Below are 14,062 nucleotides of genomic sequence, written 5' to 3' on the forward strand. Positions count from 1 at the left end.
GTAATAATACATTACTGGGATGGTTATGTGTGACCCAAAAAAATATTTATATTTGACTGATATTATCGGACAACTGATGAGCCTTATATGTGCATTTATGTTTACATTTATTTTCGTAATTAAAGTTCTATTTATTTGGTTGTGTTTGTAATTTATTTTTTCAATTTATAGTTATTTATGATAAAGTTTATGGTTAAACTAAAATATTCAGCCTCAATTGCATTTCTTTGTCATAAAGGCTTGATAAAAACATCTTAGAATCATTGACAGATTTATATATATATATATATATATATATATATATATATATATATATATATATATATATATATATATATATATATATATATATTTCGGCTGATGTATCACAAATCTTGTACTCCCAAATATTGATATCGACATCGGCCCCCCAAAATCCATATCAGTCAGGCTCTAATATATATAAATCGATGTCCAACAATGTTTCAGTATTTTCATGCTCCACATACATGTCTCCATGGTTCAGCATCCTTCCTTTATCTAGCTTCAGTGAGTCTATACTATCGCATCAATCGTGATATCATGTGATCATGATGCTGGTCATGAAGTGGTGCGACTGTTTAACTACAAGCATGGGTACAGATCTATACTGGGTAAAGATATATATTTAATAGAATCCAACCACACTGTTGAAACAATTCACACAACAAAACAGCCTACTTATAGCCTATGGGATTTGTATAAGCTTATATGATGAGATGCTGAAAACTACAGTTAAATTCAGATGTAGCGACAGTCAAAAGTGTGAAATGTGGAAAAAAAGGGGAATGTAAACATGATCAAAAAACTATAACTTCATGGTTTAAATGCATTTTATTTCAGGTTCAAGCTTTTATAGTACATCATTTGCCTCATCTGTTTCATCAGCATGTTTCCGCTCCCAGCTTCTTCAGCTCCCAGCCTTAGTTTTACATTCCTACTCGATATCAGACTTTCTTTTCTCCAACAATGTTTCTGTGAACTTCAACTCACTTACACAAGACGACGCACACACAACTTCTGTCACTGATTCCATTTGCGTTCTCTTGAATACTGCTTTGATTGATTTACATACAACTTCTAAGCTGCGACACATTTTTAGCTTCAGCTTTTGCAGCAGGCAGCGATCCGACTGCTAAATTCCAAGGCAAACAGATTGTAATTAAATCTGAACAGTAAATGAAAAACATCTACGGATCGGTAAAAGAGAGAGCTGCACATTTGTGGCTTCAATTGCATTCAGGTTATACAGCAACACGCAACCTCGTGATTGCAGCAACACTTAGTATGAGACATTTTGCATAGAAATCAGGAGTAAACTATGTTTTATTTAGCCAGTAATCAGGCCCATCTGTTCATACAATAGTAGATGTTGTGCACTTAAGACTTCAGCTCGTGATATTTAGCCAATACTGATGACATTTTGTAAAAGAAGAAAAAACCTCAGTGTCATGCACATTGCAATCATCAGGCAAGTCATAACAGTTACAGAAATTAAAAGGCTGGTTCCAAACAAATCCCTTCACTTTCGGAGTACTGAGCATTTTAGAGTAAGAGTCGTTAACAGTCTTGCTTGCAGTGGTAGAGCCGAACCCACGGCCCGGGAATCATTGTTTGGTTTCTGCATAGAGCATTGCAGTGCCACAAACCGAAAAGTCATTATGTGAGAGTTGTCACTCTTTCTTTTACTCACTGAGGAAACAGTGAGTGCTAAATGCTAGGAGGTGCACCATAAAGGAATCATGTATAAATGGGCATTAATTATAGATAACACTTAATGGATAGTTTTCTTTTACTACCAGGTTATAGTCTATAACGGCCATGGTCTCTCCTTGACCTCGCCCATTGTTTGCTTGACAGAATTGCAATAAAAGCCAGCACCTCTTAAGATAATATCTAGTGTGCCATAAAATTATGTTCATGCTGTTAAAATTACAAGGCCGTCATTTCATTTAAGTTAAGTAATTAAGAGTCTATTGTTATTTTATACCATCTTCCGCATAAGGACGATAATACGCCATTTGACGCTCTTGGAGGCTGTAGCATACACATAATGTTGACTCAGAGTGACCAACTCATGTCGTGAGTCATTATTTTAGGCACTATAAGCTTAAATCAACAGGAATATGCTCAAAAACCATCGATTTGCCCTTGAAGCTTGATGAGAAGATGAAGTTCCTCCGGTCGTTGGTCACAACATTGAACGACCGAGGCGACTGCACATAAATGTCCTTGAACTTGTGGAAGGTTTTGGTCTCCACATCCCAGAGGTAGATCTGTGTGAAAGAGTAATCGCTGCCGAGAGCGAGGTAGTGTCTGTCTCTGAAGGAGAAGGGCTGGAGGATCATGGCCCCTCGTGAGGGCAGAGCCTGCACCTCAGTGAACTGCTTGTTTGCCCATTTGAGGACTTTGGAGTCGCCGATGTAGCAGGTCAAGGCCAGGTACAACTCACCTTCCTCCCGAAACGCTTTGACCGACACCACGTCGTCGATATTCGGGACTTCGCCGTGAAGTATGAACTTCAGGGAGCTTTTGTTCCACAGGTAGATGACCGGTGGCTGAGATCGACTGGCTAAGATGAGGTAGGACTTCCCGTCCACTTGAACAAACTCAGCATCTGTATCTCGAAACCACTCGTGGAGAAACTGGTAGGAGTAAAAGCCAGTTTCGTTGCGGTCTGGTTTGTCGCTCCACTTGTACAAAGTCGACAGTCCGGCCTTGGAGCTGTCCACAATCACAAAATACCAGTCACCGTCCATTTGGAACACCTCGATGTCGTTTGGCTTTGAGATGTTGAAGACCTCGATGGTTTGAAACTTGGTGAACTTGTTTTGTTGTTCATCGAACTTGTAAACGTGAGAGCCACCAAAGAGCTGGGTGACAATTATCAAGACATGGCTGTCGATCAGCACCGACTTACATCCTACAACAGACTTCCCTGTGGGGTAATAAACAGAACATGACATCAGAGTGGATAACTAACTCACGATAAATCAATTATCTTAAAAAGGGGTGATTACAATATCAACTTTAACGATAATGCTGGCAATGTTCCACTTTTTTTTTTTATTGTCAAAAGCCCTATGACGAGACCAAAATTGACATGTCTTTCATTATTTTTCTACTTCCCTACAATATTTTTGGCTCTCAGCAACAAACCCACTGGCTTAGAATTGATCTAAGATGTAAATCTAAGATGTAAATCTTAGATCAATAACAACAGATTGGGAATATTTACTATCATTTGAAAATAATAATAATATTCAAAAACAGCTGGATACTGTATTTGAGACTGACTTAAGTTCATACAGTGCGGTAGTTCTTGATAAAGTTTTTAATCATTTTTCAATAGCAAAGGGAATAAGCTGCATCAAGCTTTGCCCATGCAAGGAATATTACCAATCACCTCATGATCAATTCATTGCTGGTTTTGGTCTTTGGGTGGGATTTGAATAAATTGCAAAAATACAGAACATCACCAAAATGTATATTTTATGTGTTTTTTGTCGAACCTGTGATATTATCAAATTTTCTGAAGTTCATTTCAATGTGGTCCCACTCCATGACCACGCAGCTGTTGGTGTTCGGAGCAGCCATCGCCACAAAGATGTCCTCTTTGAAGGAGAAGATGTCCGCTGACATGGCCTGAATGGGAATGGACTGGTGACGCACAAAGTCTGGAGGATGCAGACAAAAACAGCAAATGTCTGCCTGCTGACAAGGTGAAATAGTCAACATGTGTAGGACCTCACTGCTTAAATCACACGCTGTTTCATGCTTCTGGGAAACAAAACAGGTGGGAGGAATCAGGAATGTGGCTAATGTAGATCTACTATTTTTAACACTTTGGATTTAACAGTTTGATGGTAATATTAGGCATGAACCGATTCTGTTTTTTCTCGACTAATAATCTGATTAGACAGTAAAATGGAGAAATAGGAAAAGATAGTTTGGACTAAAAAACTATCATCTTTTCTACCAACGTTATATTTGCTCTTTACCTTTTTTGATTGTTTATTCATGTGTATACATGTGTGAATATTTGTGTACGTACATTTGTGTGTATAGGTATTTTCAGAGGCACATTTGTCTGCAGGCCTAAGAGTGTAGAATGGTGAATGGGAGCATCCTGTTTAATTATTCAACAGCGTTATCGATTTCTTTCTTTCTTTGTCTTTTTAGCTGTGCCAGTGGTTATTCATACATCACCTTTGACGGTGCACCTGTCATTTTACCTGTGGACATGCACTCGCCCGGTGGAATGGGGAGGTCGCTGAGCCGCTTGCCCTTCATGTCACCGGGACCTGCGCAGAAGACATCCGACACTGTGGCGTTGGTGTTTTTCAGCCACGTCATCAGCCACTTGTTCTCACAGCTGCACTGGAAAGAGTTGCCCCGTAGATCCCTGACACGCGGCAGAGAGGGAATCGTCAGCGGTTGCAAAAATCAGTTGGGACACGAGAGACAATAAAATATGCTGAATGTTTTATATTGATAAGAGGAAAGGATTGAGACGCCTCCAAAGCATTGAAAACAGTTCATTGAGTCATTTGAGGCGACAATACACAGCGCCAGTGTCAGAGATGCCTTATTAATCTTGTTACCCACCAAATGAGACTCATTCAGACTCTTCTCGCTGTCTGGAATAGTGTAGAACACTTTGACTTTCTTGTTATTAGGATTTATTTTTAGTCACTGTGTTCTTGAAGATGGGATATGGATATACGGAACTATCCAACACTTGTATTTGTGACAAGAGTTGGTGTTGGTTATGTCTCGTAGTGGTTGTTTTATATTAAGTCGCACAGGGAGTATGAATAATACGGTATTCATATTGATCTTTTGTTATTATAAGTACTGTTTAAAAAACCAGAGGGAGAACGCAAGGCAGAGTAGTTACAATACAGTGGCTAATGGGGAACTTAAGAAACTTGCCTGCAAGCCTAATATCATTCATTAAAAGCTTGGTTACTTCACTGCATCAGTTTGGTGTGTCTCGGTTGGGGTCTGTCTGTGCTTATGTCAGCAATCCTGACGAAAAAGTACAAAAAAATATATATACCTATTGCATGGCAACCAAAAAGGCTCTTTGACAATCTAAATGAGAGTGCTGCATGCGGGAAGGTAAAAAACGTTTCATCTATACAATTTGAATTGTGCAGGAATAAGAATAAAGAAGCAATTGGTTGTATTTGGTGGGCGAAGGTGCTAACCACTACACGCTTCGCCTCACAGCAAGAAGGTTCTGGGTTCGAATCCCAGTTCAAACCAACCAGGGCCTTTCTGTGTGGAGTTTGCATGTTCTCCCTGTGTATGCGTGGGTTCTCTCCGGGTTCTCCGGCTTCCTCCCACAGTCCAAAGACATGCAGAATGGGGTTAGGTTCATTGGAGACTCTAAATTGACCGTAGGTGTGAATGTGAGAGTGAATGGTTGTACGTCTCTGTATGTGGCCCTGTGATAGGCTGGCGACCTGTCCAGGGTGTACCCCGCCTCTCGCCCAATGTCAGCTGGGATTGGCTCCAGCCCCCCCGCGACCCTTAAATGGATAAAGCTGTAGATGATGGATGGATGGTTGTACTTGATGATTCAGTCCTTTTGGTCAAAGCTATAGAACAATTTTTCCTTCAGTTAAATGTTTTCCTGACTATTGCTCACCAAAACACTCTTGTTGTCGGGACAGCAATTTTACTTTTTGATAATTTGATCAGAACATTTTTGCTACAGCTAAGTGAGTGACTAAACATTAAGGACAGAGACACAAACCTAAAATTTCTGCTATTTCTATTCTTGTGGGTGTTAATGCAGCCAAACAAAAAGCTCAGCTTGAGACACACACACACACACACACACACACGCACGCGCGCACACACGCGCTCACTGCTGATGGTACAACTACTCACAGTTCCAGTAAGGAATCCAAGTCAAAAAAAAGCTCTCTTGGCAGAAACCTCATCTGGTTATTGGAGAGGGAGCTAAGAGACAGAGTGGAGACAAGGGAAAACACACACACGGCTCTCATTGCTTTGTGACTTTACCTCTGCAGTTACATGTCGGTGATGAAGGTGCTGCCCACTGTGAGAATGATAACAGACTTACAGATGTGTCAGATCTCGTAGACCACGCAAGGCATTTTTGGTGATTGTTTCGATCTTGTTTCCCTCAATGAATCTGCCCCGTGAACAACAAAACTGTAGTTTATCACCGTGGACAAGCAGAAACAATTAAATGATTAAGCACATTATGTCGTGTCATGTTTTTTATGCGGATAAGTCTGTAGATAATGGAAAGATACACGTCTTTATAAGCAGTTTTGGTCGTGGGCAAACTGGGACTTTGAAACTTGAAGTAATTATTAAGTGAACTGCAGAAGTATCTTTATTGTGTTTGCATTCATTTATTGTGCATCCAGCAGTGAATACTCTCATGTAATAATGCAAAAGAAATATAATCATTAATATTAATTTAGTATTTTACAAAAAGAAAACAGTAGATAGATAGATAGATATTTACTTTATTCACCCCAAGCGGGGAAGTTCCGTTATGTTTGCTGAATAATACTCACAAGTATTCTAGATGTGGAAGACCGGAGAAAGCATCATCTTTGATTGTGGTCAAGGAATTTGCATTTAAAAGCCTGCGAAGAAGAAAAATTAAATGATAAACCTTTGGCCCTTTTGCTACAAGCTTTCATGTCAGGCAAGACAAGAGGTCTATTATTATTGATAATTCCAGCTATACTATTTTTTGTGTCTGACATCTAAGCCATTAAATGTTAATGACTGTTAACCGATTGATCAATAATGGTTTCAAATTGACAAACTCAACTTACAGCAGCTGGAGAGAAGGCATGAGGGAAAACATCCCCTCCGTAATTTCGGGAAGAGATCCATTGACTATGCTCCTGTTTATAAGAAGAGGGAGAAAAAAAACATGTAAATCAAAGTCAAACTCTGACTGGGACGTTTTGACAGCAGACACAGTGCCAACTCTGCAGGGCAGCAAGAGACCGGTCTCTTGGCTCGGTGTCCTTGAACGCAGCACAGTGATTGTGATTTGCCTTATCAAAGAAGCAATCATAATTTGGCTGAAGGAAACACGATTTGCTATGCTCACAATGAGTTGATGTCGCTCGGTATGGTCCTCGGGATGTGGGCGGCTCCCACGCAGACGATCGTCTCCTTGGAGCAGGCGCATCCTGAAGGACATTTAAAATTCCTTTTGGATTCGGCCGCTCCGCAGATGCACAGCAGCGCAAACGCCACCAGCAGCCTCCGCTCGGTCGATGTCATGTCGTTCCTCCCGAGAACAATGTGTGATGAGGCCGGTGCTCGGCGAGGGCAGCGGCTGGTCTGATCCGCCCGAGCGACACCAGAATGCATCACTGTGGTGGACACAGCCCTGACACAGGCTGACACGGCTGCAGCGTCGCAGTGGTAGTTGCTGGAAGGAAGGATGCGAGTACATTGACGAATTAGAAAAAAAATAAAATAAAACCACGCGCAATAATCCTTGAGGAGAATGGTGCAGTCACGACAGATGACATGGCATTACTTTATATCCAGCTGCAGCACGTGTATTCATATTTACCATGTGGAGGATATCTATTCAAACTTTGGAGCCATCCGATGTTATCAAGACTGATGTCGAACTTTTTTAACTGTCACAGACAATTAATAACATGTTCTTTCAGCTGACTCGGCAACTTATCCAGTACAGTCTGCTCTGTTGAATTGGGGTTGAAATACACTGGAAAAACAGTGAGGATGAAATGCAAAACAGTGGTGCAGTGGGTCACTTGTGCAGTTGCACGACAGTACCACTAGAGGGAAGCTGCTGCTCAAAAGAGGAGGAGCAAACCACAATTATTTCTATGAACAAAAGTTACAGTTTGTTAACAACGTGAAATGCAATCTAATGTCTATTTTAAGTTTCCCCTCCTAATTTAATATCTTAAAGCTGCTGTTTTTTTTACAGTCTCAGAAAATACATGTTAATATCTTACACAGCTTTTGTGTTATTACAATTTCAACATATGTTGTGTTAAATCATCCAATAAATCTCTTAAAATAAAAAAAAATTAAAAAACGATTTATACAAATGACCAGCACCTCATATTTGATGTATAAATATTGTCCAATCGCGTTGTGGACTACGGTGCAGACGTCATCATCCAAATCTAAAATTGCCCCAAAGTCAAGTGATCGCTCTTTGTGCGTGCGCTACATTCAGCAGTGATGTAAATATGACATCTGGGTGGTGTGAGGTGTCTGGGCTTCAGAACTATCACAGGCTATACATCCACATTTATACATTTTCTCTCTCGCATTTGAAAACAATCATTTTAGCTCTGTAGCACAAATAATCTCCATCTATAACATGCGTCATAAACATGCAAGTACACCTCTCACTGTTTCTGTTAGTGTCGCCAACAAATGACTGGTTTTGATCTGAAATGCTGTTTTTTATTGCGACATTCGGCGGTGGAGAATATCATATACATTCATAATATATAACCTTTCTCAGGAGCATGATTTTAGCCCTTTTCATTCAGTGTCTCCCCAGGCTGGAGATTAAGTTAAATGAATATTAAAATGCTACACAAATTCTGATTTGAGAGAATTAGATTTAGAAAACCTGCCACAATATCAGATTATGGAATTATTTTTTTTAAAATATATGACCGATGATATGCATTAGCCTACAACACATTCCTTTGCTAAATGCTTTTCTACTAACTGACTGAAGGGTTATACATTTTCTCCACTCATACACAGCGGACGAAAATGGTTGGTTGATCACAGGTCCTATGCTTATGAAATCAACTTCTCCACCACATTTTCTCTACTTTTAAAATCAGGAACGCAGTACAGTCTATCATTCATCGATAGATGTGTTCACTTAACAAAAGGTTGTGGCAGCAGACCCTAACAAGGTGCTGACCTTTGCTGGAGGACCAGTGCTCTATGAGCCCGAGTGAAACCGAATACCCATTGCCAGAAGGGAGCAACCGTACATGTCTGCCATTGCTGGCATAATTCATGACAGCTCTGTGTCGAGCATTGCTGTTTTTAGGTTAGAGCATCCCTGAAACACTCGGGACACGTGCAAGCTGAAACCGGATGACGCCACTGCAAACATCTCCTCAATATTTCTTTCTAGACAGCCACAGGGATATGATTGAGGATCTGGGAACACCTACGTACAAAAGCAAAACCTCTTCACTTATTTGACCCCTGACACTGTGAGTCTCATATTATTGCATTTTGCCCGTGTCTCGCATGTCTGTACAACATTTTGAACACGATGAAATGAGCTTTGTTTCTTAGTCACAAATCAAAAGACAGTATATACAGTGTCTTGTCAAAAACATCTTGTGTGAAAATAATCACTTTAAGAGCAAGAACAGGGCAATAAAAGACATCGGTATTCCAGAAAGATCAGTCTGACGGGTGTAACTACTTGCTTAAGTTTGAGCTATTAATGCAACATTTGCATTGCCATGTTGTGAATTAATCCTTTATAACTGGTAACAATTGAGCTATACATGTTTGTAATGTTTGTCTGTTTTAAATGTCAATTAATCATTAATCTTCATATTTTTTTTTTTTTTTTTACAATTATTCCATAATAAGTCAACATTTGTAAATATTAATACATTTAACCACAGGTTCAGCTTTTCTCAAAACAGTAAATGGTCAAATGACAATGGCTTATCAAAGCTATATAAAGCAATAATTAAACATTAATAAAGCCATTCATTTCATCTTGAAAACCCTTTAGAATCGGTGTCTTATTTTGAAAGTGTTGCCTGTTAATTCTTGAAGGGCTTTACAGGAGGAGACCCTCTATTTAAAGACCCTTGATCGTGTTTATTCCAGCTTCACAGATGTCTTATGTATGTCAATGTAAAGGTCACATAAAGCAGCACCTTTGTGATGTTTGACAGGTCTATGTATGAAGAAAAAAAAGATTTGACAGTACTATGGCAAGTACCCCAGTATTATCAAAAAAATTAACCTTTTGGTCTTCATTTACAAAAAAAATCATATCTTCTTGTATATCTTGTGATATTTCAGAAAGTCAGTAAAAGTGATCCAGATCCTCAGTGATCATTTGTCATTATCTGCGCTTTGGGGTGACGCTCTCATCTGATCCCTTACATCCATTAAACTAGCACACATGTGACACTTTCAAATCCAAAGATGACCTTTTACCCTTCAGACCATGAAACCCTTGAGGGGGGTCAGAGTTGGGGATGGGGGGTTGTGGGGGGTAACCAGGAAAAGTGCAGTGTCTCGCTGCTGGTGACTGCTTCACAGCAGGTGTTCAAGCTCTCAGACTTCTCCAGTTGCCCCTCGAGAAGCAGCGGAAGGCTCAGAGCTACTGCCTGGTGGTAAAGCCTCGCAAAAGCCAAACGTTTTGCATATAAAGAACCATTCTGCATGTGTTCAATACAACCAAATTTATTCATATTTTAGGGCAAATAAAAATAAAAAACAACTTTTTATTAAAGGGTAGTAAAAGTCTGGAGAATATTTTTTTTATACCGATTCATTATGTGGCCATTGAAGTACTGGTGTGCATTACTGTGGTCAGTTTTAAATGATCACTTATAATTTGATCCTTTTATTAAGAACAATTTTTAAGTAGTCCCATTGCATTCCTCGTGTGAGAGTGAGAATGAGTGTGTGTGCATGTGTGTGTTTGGCTTTCCAGTACCTGCTCCCGCCAAATTCACCTGCGCACCATCAGCCATCAATCCCTCAAGCTGCAGCAGGACTTGAGTCCCAGATCCTGCCACAGAGCCTTTGCCACACTATTCAGTTTGTAAAAAATAGTTTGGCTCAAATGTCAAAGGAAGGTGGTAGATAGGAACGCAGACTCAGCAGAGATCTTTAGTCTTCAAGGTGAATGTTTATTTACAGTGCTCTCCATTAAACGCATGATATAAATCTGAAAAGAAAATCATGAAAACTCTCATGGCTTCATGGCTTCATGGCTTCATGGCTTCATGGCCCCCACCTCATGGCCCCCACCTCATGGCCCCCACCTCATGGCCCCCACCTCATGGCCCCCACCTCATGGCCCCCACCTCATGGCCCCCACCTCATGGCCCCCACCTCATTCCCCCTCTGGAGACGGGCGAACATGCTGCTGAATATATAGGGTGTTCAATCAACACCACCTCTCCTTCAGCCCGTACCAGTATTTACTGAGGGATGACACATATAGTGACTGTAACACCAGGAATTATTAATAATCATTCAGCTCCTTTCCCAAACTCATTACATTTCTAAATCACTATCTGACAGGTACCTATCTCAGCACATTTTACTGACAAACAATTAACTATCAAACTAAACATTCCTCACTGAAAGAAACCCCCACCAGTTGGTTTAACCCATGATGTCGGCGATGACATCACCGACACCATAAAAACCAGGAGATTCTGGGCGGGGCCTCTCTAACAACAGACCTGCGTGGTAGCCCTGAACAAAGGAACAAACAATTGTAAGTATGGACAAAGAAACAAAACAATTCAACAATTTTCAAACCTGCAACTTAATAAAGATAACTGAAAGTAACTTGTGGCTGTGTGTTTGCTTTAACTTACATATGCTTTGATGTGAACTGTAACATAATGCTAACAAACAAATACAGGATAGCAAGTGAAGCAATGTTACCTTAGCAATGCTAAATTGTAGCTAAATGAACACATGTAGAAAATAATATGATGATGTGCAAGGTGACTTGTAATAAGGGACGAGTGGTGAGTTGTAATTATTATGTTTTTGGTTTTTTTGCAACACATATCCGTTAAAAAATCTTGACTGTTTCCAATCCTGCATCCTGCAATTCGGGGCCAAATAAATAAAACTGCGTGTAGCAGAAAAGGATTCACACGGCGTTGATGAATGGTGCTCATGAATTAACACCTGCTGTTTTAATGTAGCCACTGTAAGAAACTGATCTCAACGTGCTTGTGTGAGCGGTGTCCCCATTTTAAATAGCTGCCTAATTTTATCAGCTTTGTGGAGGTCAGTTCAACCTCTCTCGGTGTATGTGTGTGTGTGTGTGCGTGCGTGCGTGTTTGTATATTTTCATGGTTTGGCACAGAAAGAGAATTGAACTTTAAGCCTTTTGGGTAAATAAATACCAATGTTTCTCCACATACTGAAGTCTTTGTACAATCATTTTATATTCATGAAAGTAACTTTTTTTTCAAACATTCGACTTACAGGATTAAATATACTACATACTAATTATATAAATCCAACACTAAACACACTTTAGTATTAAAGGTACTGTTATGTAATTTGATAGCAATGTAATTTGTTGATGTGAAATCAGACCGTGCGTCACGACCCTTTTGTGTACTGTTGTTTGTCTTTGCTAGGTGAGGGATTCACTTACACCACACTTGAGTAAATGTACTGATACACTTATGAAGAAAAACTTCATTATAAGTACATTAACTAAAGTGAAAATACACAAGTGCAAGGAAAGTACTCTCTATACAATATCATATCCCGTTTTTGATATAGTTACATTATTAGATTGTTAATATTGATACATGCACTTTTACTGTTGTAGATTGAGTTGGATCTAGTTCCAACTGCTTTACATACATTTCATGGCTTTGGTCCAGTGGTTCCCCATTACCTTGGGGTCAGCCCCCCTCTTTTTGCTCTTCTCCACCTTGCTTTGCGTTTTTCTGTTCACATCAGGCCTGGAACATTTATTTATATAAAACAAGTTGGGAATTTTGAGGGGAAATGTCTCTTTGCTGGAACAGCAGACAACTCATAAAACATGACGATAGTCCCAGAGTTGACTTTTTCCATATTTTAAAAAGTTTCAATCCATGAAGGACTAGTAACAGCTGCAGTGCACTTATAATAATGTGGTAAAAAAAGTACAATATATCCCTGAAAACTGGAGCAAAGATATAAAACAGCGAAACGAAAAAAAGTATAACTTTACGGCGATATACTTAACACAAAGATTTGTAAGACGTCACAACACATAAATGACACTGAGGGTAAAAGTGGGATTTGAGGGGGACAAAGGCTTTAAACTGGTGGTCTTTGTCCTTGATATTGCTGTCAGCGTGTCCTCCACATGGAGCAACTGTTGGCCCAACCCCTCCCGGCTGCATACCACCAGTTTGGGGCCCTGTCCAGAAACAACACTTGTGTCTTAAACACTTGGACAGAGCTCCCCAAAACCTGAACCATTATTATGCAATACATCAGCATTGTTCCTGATAGCACCCAACATTCAACAACCACCACTCTGCCCCGGTGGAACGGAACGTGGACAGAGAAGACAGACCAAAAGAAAAAAGAAAACTTGCGCTGCGCCATACATTATACATCTGCATATGAACAGATGAAGTTAGAGCAAGCTGACTGGCACCACAGCTGGTCGATAGTTCTGTCCATCAAGTGTTGGACAGCTGTTCAACGTTGGCAGAGCAATGATGGATTCTTGTTTCCACAAATACTAGTGGTGCCAATATCCGTCTATTCATTAAAAAAAAAAAAATCTTTTGGTTCTACTGAGAGAAGAAAACATTTATTATTCTCAGAGAACAAAATGTATAAATTGGTATGTACTCAGAGAACCTATACAGTAGATGGAATGAATGAAAAAAAATGTTTTTATTGAAAATGTTCACATATATAGATAGATTTTATTCATCTGCCTTAATATTCATGCCTGTGTGTGTATGAACATTCAATGTGCAATTTATTAGGAAGTCGGGCAGGTTGGGACCATGCGGATTCAAGCTGCGATGCTAAACTGTCCACTTTTGGTGAGCGTGTGTCCACACGTTCTGCTGCAGGTAAGTGAAGAGGCCTTCACACCTGATTTTTTTGATTCTGTCAAGGGACACTCGCACAGGATTGTAACAAACACAAGCAAAATGTCAGTTTACAAATTGAAGCAGTAGACATGTCTGAAAGGTTACTTCATTTGAAAAGTTCCTTTAATGGATTGTAATGGCACAATACAGAGGAGCTGTTCTTCCTCGACGGG

General features: G+C 39.9%; 1 protein-coding gene across 2 annotated transcripts; it reads right to left on the minus strand.

The window, feature by feature from the left end:
* Positions 1 to 839: 839 nt before the first annotated feature.
* Positions 840 to 10,835, minus strand: LOC118312200 (leucine-rich repeat LGI family member 2-like). Of its 2 annotated transcripts, none has more exons than XM_047334046.1 (9): positions 10,739 to 10,835; positions 7,133 to 7,459; positions 6,849 to 6,920; positions 6,582 to 6,653; positions 6,116 to 6,187; positions 5,920 to 5,991; positions 4,254 to 4,423; positions 3,531 to 3,695; positions 840 to 2,956 (listed from the first exon to the last, which is right to left on the minus strand). In XM_047334046.1, exons 2-9 carry the CDS (start codon positions 7,396 to 7,398, stop codon positions 2,121 to 2,123), a joined length of 1,725 nt encoding a protein of 574 aa, XP_047190002.1. In that variant the 5' UTR covers positions 7,399 to 7,459; positions 10,739 to 10,835; the 3' UTR covers positions 840 to 2,120. The 2 variants fall into 2 exon arrangements, with proteins under 2 accessions (XP_047190002.1, XP_035492500.2); XM_035636607.2 differs by lacking the exon at positions 10,739 to 10,835 and adding an exon at positions 7,607 to 7,781.
* Between the last annotated feature and the right edge of the window lie 3,227 nt (positions 10,836 to 14,062).

Source organism: Scophthalmus maximus, chromosome 8, assembly GCF_022379125.1.
Source record: "Scophthalmus maximus strain ysfricsl-2021 chromosome 8, ASM2237912v1, whole genome shotgun sequence".
Classification (NCBI taxonomy): Eukaryota; Metazoa; Chordata; class Actinopteri; order Pleuronectiformes; family Scophthalmidae; genus Scophthalmus; species Scophthalmus maximus.